This window comes from Saimiri boliviensis, chromosome X, assembly GCF_048565385.1.
Source record: "Saimiri boliviensis isolate mSaiBol1 chromosome X, mSaiBol1.pri, whole genome shotgun sequence".
NCBI classification, from domain to species: Eukaryota; Metazoa; Chordata; class Mammalia; order Primates; family Cebidae; genus Saimiri; species Saimiri boliviensis.
Genome location: NC_133470.1, coordinates 126,151,108 through 126,163,364, shown reverse-complemented (window position 1 = coordinate 126,163,364; position 12,257 = coordinate 126,151,108). Strand labels below are relative to the sequence as shown.

General features: G+C 40.3%; 1 protein-coding gene across 5 annotated transcripts in view; it reads left to right on the top strand.

Annotated features, from left to right (window-relative positions):
* ATG4A (autophagy related 4A cysteine peptidase) overlaps positions 1-12,257 on the top strand; it is a 67,517-nt gene that overhangs the window by 39,446 nt on the left and 15,814 nt on the right. For 3 of the 5 annotated variants that reach the window (XM_074391652.1, XM_003935866.2, XM_010346368.3), the window contains exons 2-6: positions 3,549-3,659; positions 6,462-6,533; positions 8,649-8,747; positions 11,464-11,565; positions 11,745-11,817. In XM_074391652.1, the coding sequence (XP_074247753.1) occupies positions 3,549-3,659; positions 6,462-6,533; positions 8,649-8,747; positions 11,464-11,565; positions 11,745-11,817 (457 nt within the window). Of the gene's footprint in view, positions 1-3,548; positions 3,660-3,719; positions 4,564-6,461; positions 6,534-8,648; positions 8,748-11,463; positions 11,566-11,744; positions 11,818-12,257 lie in introns of those variants that run through there. The other 2 variants (XM_039463983.2, XM_074391653.1) reach the window with 2 other exon arrangements.

Below are 12,257 nucleotides of genomic sequence, written 5' to 3'. Positions count from 1 at the left end.
ACTAATTCTTGGTCCACCAGGTTATAAATTTGTAGCTCTGCCTATATAGTCCCTATCTCTTTAAACAGGCTGAAAAGGCAGGGAACTCATATCAGCCTGATATCTGGTTTGTTTATTTTTAAAGGCAAGACAAAGGTAGTTTGTGAAAAATTTAAAACACAAGTATTGCTATTAATCAGAAGTAATTATGTTGGAAATGATATTTCACTTCTGTACCTCATCCACTTCCCAGATTGTTTTTTCATCTGTCTGAGTTCACCCTGTGTAAGACCTGTTCCTCTTTCCTCCCTAGACCCCCGTGTATATAATCTTCCCATGTCACTGCTTTTTGCTTCTGTTAATTTCATTTTCTGCTCTTTCATTTGTTCCATACATGTAGCCTTGATTCAGGGATGGCTGTAGCCTGACATACTGCATTCAGGGTGTCTATCTTCTAAGAGAAGAATCAAGAAATATAGAGACTGTAATGACCTTCTTGCTGGCTTAGCTAGGCCTGAGAGGGAGTGAAGTGCAAGAGCAAAATTCTTTGGCTGCCATTTTGATCAGAGCCATCCCGAATGAAGCAGGGCAGTTGTCACAGGCTTTAAAGGGCTTTGCTAATTTGACCATATAACTGGCCAGTGACTCACTGAGACAGGGTTGGCAATAGAGAAATGGTTTTCTTTGGCCAGTACTAAAAAAAGACCTAAGGCTTATATGCATACATGCTGTACATTCATCCAATGCCGCCCTTCCTCACCCCCACCAAGACAATGTCAGAGAGGTTGCCCTTTTCCCACACTCTACTCAAGTTACTTATTTTCTGATTTTCTTTCTCTGTTTAGGCTACACTGGATGTTCATTTAAAATGGATTTCTCCTGCCTGTGAGGGGTAGAGGGTAGGGTGGGGAGGTACACAGTGTGATTTGCCTCGCCTCAGTCCACCACCTTCTGGGGATGGCCTGACCTGGATGATCATTTTTAGCCTGGTATTTCCTGGGCATGGGCCAGTAGCTAAGGCCAGCAGTAGAGAGGCTAAGATGGCACAGGCTCCCTGGCAGATTTGGTAGTGATGAATTTTCACTGGGGAACAAAATGGCTGTTTCTAACTTCTTTTGACTTGAAACACTGCAGAGACTATCATCTTAATAATTAAAATATGTTGAGGAGAAAGACTAACCCTGAATGACTGGAATTCTGTAAGATATTTTATGAAATGTAATATGCCTGGTTAGCTGTGTTTCTAAAAGGGCTTGCACAAACTATAATTTCAACTTCCAACAAAATATTTATATGATCAGAACAGACTCATTTATATTTAGGAACATTTATTTGTATGAAAACAACATGCCCATGCCTTAGAAAACAAAAACAAAGCAAGATAAAATAATGTATCCTTTTAAATGAGTTAGACATATCCCACAATGCCATTTGTACAAGAAACTCTACCCATAGGGCTCTTAGGGATTTCTTTTAGAGAATCTCTGCAGCTACTTGTAGTTACACAAATGGGCCCCTACTTTCTCTGGGCTCCCCTCCCCGTAGGGGCTGAGGAGCCCCCACGAGCTGAGAGGTGTGTGTTTGGGTACATTAGCTTTGAACTTGAAATATATTTTCTCATAGAAATAGCACCATAAATGATGAAATAGACTATTAATTTAAATTTTCTAGTTACAGATTAAAATAGGTTTTGTGAGCTGGCTTAGAAATATATGTATGGTTTAAAATATAATTTCTCTCAGAAAATTATTATTTTTTATTTATTTTTTTAAAGAAACGGGGTCTCACTGTGTTGGCCAGGGTGGTATTGAACTGCTGACCTCAAGCAATCCTCCCACTTCGGCCTTTCAAAGTGTTAAGATTACAGGCATGAGCCACCACGCCTGGCCTCTCTCAGAATGTTAGTTATGAAGAACTTTGGAAATAGGACCCCTTCATAAGTCAATCTTGAGTGTTTTAGCAGACCTTTTCCCCACAGGTGGTACAAAAGTGAATTTGAATTTTAACTCCTCCCATATTGCGTGGTCATAACTTTGAAAAGTATGGCTTGTGAACAAATGAGGTTTAGTTATATTTTGGGGGATACTTTATGTTCAGAGATAACCACAGTTGTATGAGATAGGAAAAAACAGTTTTCTACTCTGACACTCACCACTCAATTCTTCTGATACCACATTCCATGCAATTCTCCAGCAGACACCAATAGTGTGTCCTATAATTTAATTCAATTCTGACAATACCTATCTGGAGTTAGAGTAAGATTCTATAGGCTGACAGCTCAGTCTTACAACGCTGCTCCCACTTCAGATACCAGTCATAAGTTTCAGCTATATGTGCTTCTGATTGACAAGCTATAAATTGGGGTTCCCATGACCCCCTTCTCATGTTCCATAATTTGCTAGGATGACTCAGAACTCAGGGAAACACTTCGTTATGATTACCCATTTATTATAAAAAAAAAAATCACAAAGCGTATAGATGGACAGCCAGATGGAAGAGATGCGTAGGGCAAGGCATGTGGGAAGGGGCAGAGAGCAACCATGCCCTCTTCAGGCACACCACCCTCCAGACACCTCCATATACTCAGCAACCCAGAAGTTCTCCAAATCTCACAGTCCGGGGATTTTTATGAAGGATTCATCATGTAGGAATGATCAATTTTTGATTCAGTCTCCACTCTTCCTAAAAGATGGGGGTTGGGACTCAAAATTCCAAGCATTCTAATCTTGGCTTGGTCTTTCTGGTAATAATCCTCCATCCAGAAACCCATCAAGAGATACCTCATTAGAACAGAAGATGCTCTTATCACCCAGGAAATTCATTAGAAGCTCTGTGTCTGGAACCAGGGAGAAAGGCCAAATTTCAGAACAAAAGATGCGTATAGCATCCGTATCACCATAACAAGGTTTTGAGGAGCTCTGTGCCAGAAAACAGGGATAGAAACTAAAATATGTATTTCTTATTATATCTTAATAGTCATCTTTGAATACCAAGAACAAGTTATATTTACCATCAACTTCAAGAGCTTTCTTTGCAGAAGCCATATGTGAATATAATGGCAAATAAAAATACTATGAAAACATCTGGTCTTCCAGCTAAAATATTACCATATTCACAGTTGTACAAACATTCAGGCTTGTCACAGTACCTTCCAAGCCACTGGCCACTAGAATCCTCCCAATACAAACCTCATAATATTCCCTGTGGCATGGGCAGGAGTTAGGAATGCAGCTATTATAGCCCCTCAATACACTCAGACTAGGGGAAGCTCGATAATTGGCTATTTACAAAGAAGACCTCATGGTATAAACTGTTTTGAAGTAACTGTGGCCGAATGATTTTTTAGAGATGGTGTTACCTGGGGAAAGGGAAGGTCAAAAGAGATGGTCAAGAGGAAATCCTTCAGCTAAAGGATTTTGAGGTCTTGTGAGTGTCTTTGTTGCTTAAGGAAAAGGAATTGCTTCCATTAGATTCAAGCTGCTGACCTTTCACCTTCAGGATGAAGGTCATAGTCAACCCCAGAGCCCCTTCTATTAAATTTTGCTTAAGTTTCTTTCCTTTTCTTTCAGTTTTATCTAAGTATGAAAACCAGATTACTATTTTCACTGAGTACCTAGAAGAATATCCAAATACAGATGAGCTGGTATGGATCTTAGGGAAGCAGCATCTCCTTAAAACAGGTAAGATTTGGTAGCATTTGTCTGTAAGAACCCAGATGAAGTGGGCGTCTGAGGTTCAGGGTTTGTACTTTCTCTCCTTGGGTTGGCAGAGCATTGCCTTGCTCAGTGTCAATGCTACTGTGAGGTAGATTTACCCTGTAGTCAACGGAGCTTAAGCCTCAGGACTTTTGCTTGGACAGGCCCCTTCCAAGGCCCCAGTAGTATGTTTACGTGGTTGTATGTGTTTGCACAATTTGTACAAGTAATATATTTTTATTCATTTCCATAAATAGAATCCCCAAGTTCTAGAAACCTTGGGTTTCAAAAAACACTGACCTGCTCCTGGTATCACTAACCAGTCAGTCTCTAACCTTTTCTGACTGGGCTACATAGTTAGTATTCTCATATGCTTGTCTGACTAGATAAAAACACCTAGGGGCTTCTAGACAACCCATAGAGCTCAGAAACAATATCAGACCTAAGAAGTGTTTCTGATGTTTTAGATCTTTTGCTGACTATAGCACTGTCTCCGTTTATTCTGATTTTGTATGGAACTTTTAGCCACTGCAGCTAGGTGGAAAGAAGGCTTGAATTTTCTTCCTTACCATTACATTCTTATAGATTGGGAAAGAAAGACCTTTTAACTTGAAGCTGCTAACAACCCAGCACCCAGATAAAGCCAGAGCTTGGAAAGAGACAGTTCTGAGATTTGTATCTTTCTGAGGAGACATCCTCTTCAGAGGCCCTGGCTTAGGGTGGAGGAAGGAACAGGAAGAGGCTGATGAAAAGGCAGGAGAGGAAGTTAGGCATTGTCCAGCTCCTCCTGAGCCTGGCTTCATTATTTTGATTGGAGAATTGTGAACAGTAAAGAGAGCCTGGAGCTAGCGATTAGGAGACCTTTTGTATTCAGACTCTTCTAACTCAGGTAAGTCACTTTATTTTTCTGGATCTTAACTTTTTTCATTGGTACTTCAAATGATGGGATTGGAGGGGATCTCTTCTAATTCTGCATTCATGACAACAGAAATCCCCAGGTTGCCAAATCCACTCAAATTCAAATATTAAATTGGGAAATGCCTCTCAAAGTGAAATCATTGTTGAAATGTCCATACAACTTCCCAAGCATAAAGCCACAGGGCATAAAGACTGTCAGAGGCAGGAGCAAGGGTGTGGACATTTAAGAGGATTAGGTATATAACAGCTAACATTTGTCATAGGTTCACTGCACACCAGTCACCATTGTCTAAGCACTTTACATGTATTGTCTTTTGAATGCTCACAACTCAGTGAAGTAGGTACTATTATTCTCCATATTTATGGATGAAGAAACTGAAGCTCAGAGGGGTTAAGTCAGGCGTCCCCAAACTACAGCCCGCGGGCCCGCATGCGGCCCCCTGAGGCCATTTATCCGCTCCCCCCCTCCCGCCGCACTTCAGGAAGGGGCACCTCTTTCATTGGTGGTCAGTGAGAGGAGCACACAGTATGTGGCGGCCCTCCAACGGTCTGAGGGACAGTGAACTGGCCCCCTGTGTAAAAACTCTGGGGACGCCTGGGTTAAGTTAACTGGTTTACACAGCTGGTAAGTAGCAGAATCAAGGTTCAAACCAAAGCAAAGTATGACTTTGGATGTCTTACTCTTAACCATTATACAGCTGCTTCCCTGACTGTGCTAGGCACTGGGGCATGGAGGGGAGGGAAAATGCAGATAGCTCAACTTTCCAGTTTGCTTCAAAGAAAAGGAAGAGAGAAAATAGAAACTTCTGGCTAAAAGCGGATTTCCCTTTGTTCTTCCTAAGTGCAGTGACTAAGTTTATACAGAATATAATATAAACATGTTGAAAAGAGGGAGAGAGGTGACTAAGAAAGACAGCCACATCTAAGTATAGATAAAAATGTGGAAGCCATATTCACGGCCCATCAAAGTAAATTTATGTCATAAAATACAAGAAAGCATGCTTTGAAAAAAGGCACAAAAACATTTGTGATATTTATATATGCATTTAGATTACAAGTGCTGTTGCACTAGGTACTATAGATACATTTCTTACATATCTAATTTGCTTAGTAGGGCATTTCCTTTTTATTTAAACAAGCATGTGTGCCTGCAGACACAGACACACATGCACACACACAAACCAGCCCCTAGTTTTTGTTCTGTTTTGTTTTGCTTGAGACAGAGTCTCTCTGTCTGTTACCCAGACTAGAGTACAGTGGTGATCATAGCTCAGTGCAGCCTCGAACTCTTGGGCTCAAGTGATCCTCACACCTCATTTTTTTTTTTTTTTTTTTGTAGAGATGGGGTCTCACTATGTTGCTCAGGCTGGTCTTGAATTCCCAACCTCAAGTGATCTCACTGCTTGGCCTCCCAAAGCACTGGGATTACAGGTGTGAGACATTGGGCCCAGCCAAACCTCTAGTTTTAGATAAGGGATGATGGGTGCTGATGCAAGATCCAAGCGACCATCATGCAGGCTGGGGCTGATTGTGTTGTTAGTGGGTTCTCTAGGATTCTTAATTTTCTTATTCCTTGTCTTTTGGCAATGATCCCAGTGTTTATAACTGCCAGGACTGTGGAACTCAGTGAAAAGATGACAGGAGCTACCCAGTGTCATTACTCCAGTCAAGTAGCTCTGGACAAACCACAGGTTGGGAGAAATACTGAAATTATTTGGATAAAATGAGATTGGATTTCCTGTGAATTAAACTAGCCCCATAATAATGGAATTGACTGGTTATTTGAAATTAAGTTAGCAGTTTGCTCAGAAGTAAAGGCAGGTATTTTTAGATATGGTGATTTAATTTTAATTTTACATTTAATTACAGAAAAATCTAAGCTGTTGTCTGATATAAGTGCTCGTCTATGGTTTACATACAGAAGGAAATTTTCACCAATTGGTAGGTATATCATTTGTTTTACTGTGTTTTGTTCCTTGTGGATAGCTTGTCTGAGGTTATCAGTGACTTCATAGAAACCTCAGAATTAACGCCTCACCATAGAAAAGAATTTGATTTAGGGGACTAGGTAAATCTTACACATTATCCAAAAGTTTCATTGCTAAAGTATCATTTCACATGTGGCTCCATGGCATTAAGGGGTTATGATGGTATACTTTTGACCCCACCTCCAAGTGTTCAGGCACCAGATGGAATTACTTATTATACTTCTGAGATTAAAGGGAAAAATCAAATAAGCTTTTAATTTGTATAATAGCTATTAAACTACAATACACAGCTTTGTAGAACTACTTGATTATTAAAGAAAATTGTGCCTTGAAAGAAAGAAAATAATTTCTTTGTTTTTTTTTTTTTTTTCCCTTATGACATGAAAGCACCTTGCCATTGGGAAACAAATTACGGTAGTTTCCTTGGAACTAATTCTAGGCTGTTACCAGCTGCCATCTAGAAAAAAGGACAGTTCAATAAGTGAAGTGAATATGCTCTCTCTATAGAGGCTATGCAACACATTTGCAAGTAGGGTGGCTACTTCCTAGTATCATGGCCCTGTAGGAAAAGGGCCTACAAATGGTGAAATCTAATCTCCTAAGAGGAAGCCTGTCTGACCAATTTTGATATAGAATGGGCCCTAGTAACTAGAATGAAATCAACCTTTCTCTTCAGTGCCAAAAATGAAGGTCACACAGACTTTTTTTTTTTTCTCTCCCCAGAAATATGCCAGTCAGTAACAAACAAAAGAGCAATCTTTATTACTCAGTGGTTCTGAACTGTGAACTTTCTTTGGCTGAGGAGTTCTTTGCAAGGCTGGAACACATTTCTAATTTTACTCTGCCAATATTTTGGCAATCGATGATCTCTTCTTTATATGAGCCTCATTGTGTCTTTTCTATACTAATCTGGCCTGTAATCCCAGCATTAGCAAGAGCCAAAAGGCACCCCTTCCAGTTCACAAATTGGCTCCCTCCTTCCCATCTTGTAGCAACTCTCCTTCAGTCCCCACAACAAAAGGAAAGGGTGACCACCTTGACCCACTTGTCCTACAAGGTCGATGACCCCCTTTGAAGTTAGTCTTCTGAGATCGTTCTTATAGCATATTTTTCCACTTCCACACTGGGAAAAGAAAACAATGCAAAATATCCTCTCTGCCATCCAAGTTATCTGATTTCATTGGCCCCTTAGAAAAGTATATTGAGCTCACCCTGCCCTCATATGTGGGATTTTCTTTGCATAATGTGTTCTTAAGATGGAACCTGTTGTCTTATTTCATTTATTAACTAATTTTATACCTTTTAAAGATACATTTCTAATGTATTAATATGAGTTTAAATTATGATCATATTCATAACATCAAGTATTTACATCATCTTCTATGGGTTCTAGAGCACTTTCATAGATATTCTCTCAGTTCTTACAATATCCACTGACAGTAGGCAGAGTATGTGCTATTATGCTCAGCCTATAGATGAGACTTAGATAACTTGAGCCTGGTCTTCTGATGCCTCATCTAGGAATCTTTCCTTTATATTACAATGTCCTTCTTGCTGTTTAGATCTTTATAGTATATATTCAGAATAATCACAAGCTTTCCAAATCTCTTTGACCATTTTGATGATTGCCTTTGGTAGTATTTGTTCTTTACCTAAGTAAAACTGGCTTCCCAGAGAATTTCAGGGCCATGCAGGGGAGCTATAGAAGGCAAGGTTTGGGTCTGGCGGATCATGACATGGAATGGACTAAGGGTGTTATTCATACATGGCAGTCACCTACCAAAATTGCATGTATATCTAGAAGTCTCCAAGCAGAAAGCATAAGGGACATGTTTAGTTCACTTTCTTGTTTTATGTTTGTCTGTAGAACTTGTTTTGGTTAACTCAGCACTATTTTTGAAAGTTCTAACCATATACCCAAATCTTGTTTGATTTCTGGGTATATCTGTCACCTCACTTTTCAGAGTATATGTATTGGCCTGTCTTGTGTGAGTCCCAAATATGCTGATGTTTCAGGGAAGGGCGATTTGAGGAACTCAAATTCATTCCCTTCCATTTTTGCCGACAGGCGGAACAGGTCCTTCATCAGATGCTGGTTGGGGATGTATGCTACGCTGCGGACAGATGATGCTGGCTCAGGCCCTTATCTGTAGACATTTGGGAAGGGGTGAGTTAAATTTGTTTTATAAACTTTCTCAGAGACCTCTGCAGTATCACTTGTTGCTGTTGATTTAGCTTTGATGCTGAGCATTGGGAACACTCAGTAACAAACCTGCGGGTCTTAAAATGCTCTCTGCAAGCTCGTGGCGGGGCTGACAAGTCATCAAAGCCCCTCATAAGAAGGAAACAGCTAGTGTTTCCTTGTGAGTCACTAAGCCAGGGAGTTATTTTCCTGGGACAGAACTGAACATTGGGAGAGGTGTGTCATTTATACTTTCCATCTTTGCTATTGTTCAAGTGAGTCCTTAGAAATTCCAGATAACAAAGGGAGCAGGAAGAAGGGTGTGGTGGTAAGTCTGTTTCTTGACCTCATTTAAGATATCTGCCTGGTGAAGGACATAAGTGACCTAAAGGAAGTGCCTAATAGAGGGAGCTGGCGCTATTTTGGTTTTGGTTCACTAAGGATGTTCAGTTGATGATGAAGGAATCTTTATATTTGCTTCCTTTGGAGGACATTTCATTAATTAAGAGCCTTCTGATAATGGTTGTTGGAACTTTTTTTTTTTTTTTTTTTTTTTTTTTTTTTTTTTTTTTAGATGGCGTTTCACTGTCTCCCAGGCTGGAGTGCAGTGGTGCCATCTCAGCTCACTGCAACCTCTGACCCCCCGGGTTCAAACGATTCTTTGCCTCAGCCTCCCAAGTAGCTGGGATTATAGGTGCCTACCACCACACCTGGCTAATTTTTGTATTTTTAGTAGAGACAGGGTTTCATCATGTTAGCCAAGCTGATTTCAAACTCCTGATCTCAGATGATCCACCTGCCTCGGCCTCCCAAAGTGCTGGGATTACAGGCATGAGCCACCGTGCTGGGCTGGTTGTTGGAACTCTTGAGTCTTGCTTTCTTAAGACATTTGCGTGCTACCCACTGGGCATCTGAAGGATAGGCTTGGCTGGATGCCAGTTCAGGCACTTGAGTTAAAGTCCAGTTGGACTTGGAGATGAGAGAGCGAAAGGACACTTTGGATGAGATTGGGCTCCTGACCTCACTGGCTGTTACTGATTGACGTTCAGAGGTATGGAAACATCATTTTCCTTTTTCCACTGTGCAAACTCACAGACTTTACTGCAGCTTTCAGAGAGGATTGGAGAAGGGCCTAGAGAGGTTTCAGGGCTTATTACCGTCTCTTCAGGGTTTGGGATATACTGCTTCCCCTGGGTAGTATAATAATTTCTATTTTACAGATGAGGAAACCGGGATCAGGGAAGTGATGTGATTTGCCCAGGGTAAAACAGCAAGAAATCAAAGATTTGAGAGTAAAATAAAGATCTTTCAATTCCCTGTCCAGTGATTTCCCTTGTTTATACGTGCTTCTTGATATAGATCTGTTCTTACTATTTAATTTCTTTTTTTATATATATAACACACTTCAAAATGATTATTTTGGAAGTGAGTTCTGGAAGGAGGGAGCTAACTGGAAAAAAAAACTCCACAGTCAGCAGTCTCAATTGTTTCAGCACCAAGGCAAATAGCGGGAAGAAGTAGGAAATAGCTCTTGTAGCTAAAATGAATTAAAAGAGTAATTTTGTTAAGATGTCTTTTGGATTGTTTCCTATCCAGCTATTTTTAAATTAAGGTATTTTAAATTAAGCTATTTTTAAATTAAGCTATTTTAAATTAAGGTAGAGCTAATTAGGACTTCCCCAGACTTGGATAATTTGGTAGCTAATGAAAAGAAGTTGGATGTGGTTCACCCTCTGAGGGCTGTGCTGGATCCAAAGTTAAAAACTTTGGTTTTACAAACACTAGAAGCAAAAGACAACTGAAGAATCAGGAGATAATGGCCTTTGGCTTCAAGTGTACTCCAGTCGTTATTTCAAACTCTAAAACCTCAGGGGAGAAATTTGTCTTGGAAGCAAACTAGGCCTCAGAAATCTGTCCCATTAGACAGAGTTTCTAGAGCTGAGAGGATTGCTGTGATTACATAGAATTTTTGCAGTTGCCCTCAATAAGTTATAAATGGCCTCTGTAGGATTTAGGGGGCTGAGCTGAAGGCATAGATGGTATCCCCACAGATGCAGTTATTTTGGCTTTGATCTTAAGGAAACCTTGAACACCTGATAGCAAAGGTATTTGTTTTCCCAAAGCTCAGCATGGACTTTTGCAAAGGTGGTTTAAACATGACAGCATGCAATTTTTTAAAGCTTCCTTAGTTCTGAACTGTGTATATTCCCCGGTGAACTGTTGTATATCAGAATAGCACCTCCCCCGCTGCCATGAGACCCTTTTGGCAATGCTGCCAAAATACAAGAACAAAAGCCGTTGCTGTCTATGTGGAGATGAGATGCTGTGATGTCTGGGTTATATACCAATGTACTGCTGGGCTTTGTGTTGACCTCCTGTTCACTGAGGAACTGGCCAGAAAGGCCTTTGTGACATTGTTTTTATGTAATATTTATCCAGCTCTAGCCCTTGGGTTAAGTCAATTCCTTGGTCAGCTTCTTGTTTTGCTTTTACTTTATACCCACTGAGTCTTTTAAAGCAATCACTTTCCAGATGTCTTTGTCATCAAAATGAAAGATACTTAGGAATGTTCTAACTTGATCATTCCTGCCTTCTAGATGTAGTGCCTTTGTTTTCTTTCTAATTTTGTAGTTACAATAAGAGTGCAGAGAGGTAATAAACAGTTATAAAAATGTTTTAACCCATTTTTTTTCTTGAAAAGACTGGAGTTGGGAGAAACAAAAAGAACAACCCAAAGAATACCAACGCATCCTACAGTGCTTCTTAGATAGAAAAGATTGTTGTTATTCTATCCATCAAATGGGTAAGGTCATAAACCAATCGTTAAAAGGCAATTCCTATTCCTGCCCCTTCTCTTCCCTTGCCTTATATGTGGCTCCATTAAATTGTCCATCTGCTTAATTCTTTATGTAAAAAATTAGGAGTTTGTGGCTTATTGGAAGATCTTTTGCTAACATGTTAATTTTTTCCACATAAAAACAGCACAAATGGGTGTAGGAGAAGGGAAATCAATTGGCGAATGGTTTGGACCAAATACAGTTGCACAGGTGTTAAAGTAAGTAAAAGAGTCTGGCATTTGCCTTATTCTCCTTTCTCCTATGCCTCCCTCCCTAGTAGCTAAACCTTCCATCAACCCAGGTATTCTTGCAATCCCTCTAAGCTACTCCTCCCACTAAGCCATCAAATATCTGTGCCATTTTGCTCAGATGGCTCTTTGAAATGTGTAAGCGTGGATATCTGTCCTGGTATATCAGAGTTATATTCGCTGGTAGCAGTATGTGTGGCTGTATCCTAGGACTCATTCAGTGTCTTGTGCTACAGATTGATGCTCATGTGCCTAGGAGCCATCGGTCTGAGAATCCCTGTGAAGCTAAAAGTTTCATTCTAAGTGGTAGAGGCTAAGCCAGCCTAAGCAAGAAATGGCCCCCACAGGGCTCCCACATGCACTGCATGGTATTTTAAAACCCTGTTCATTCAGCATTTTCCGTGTACCTT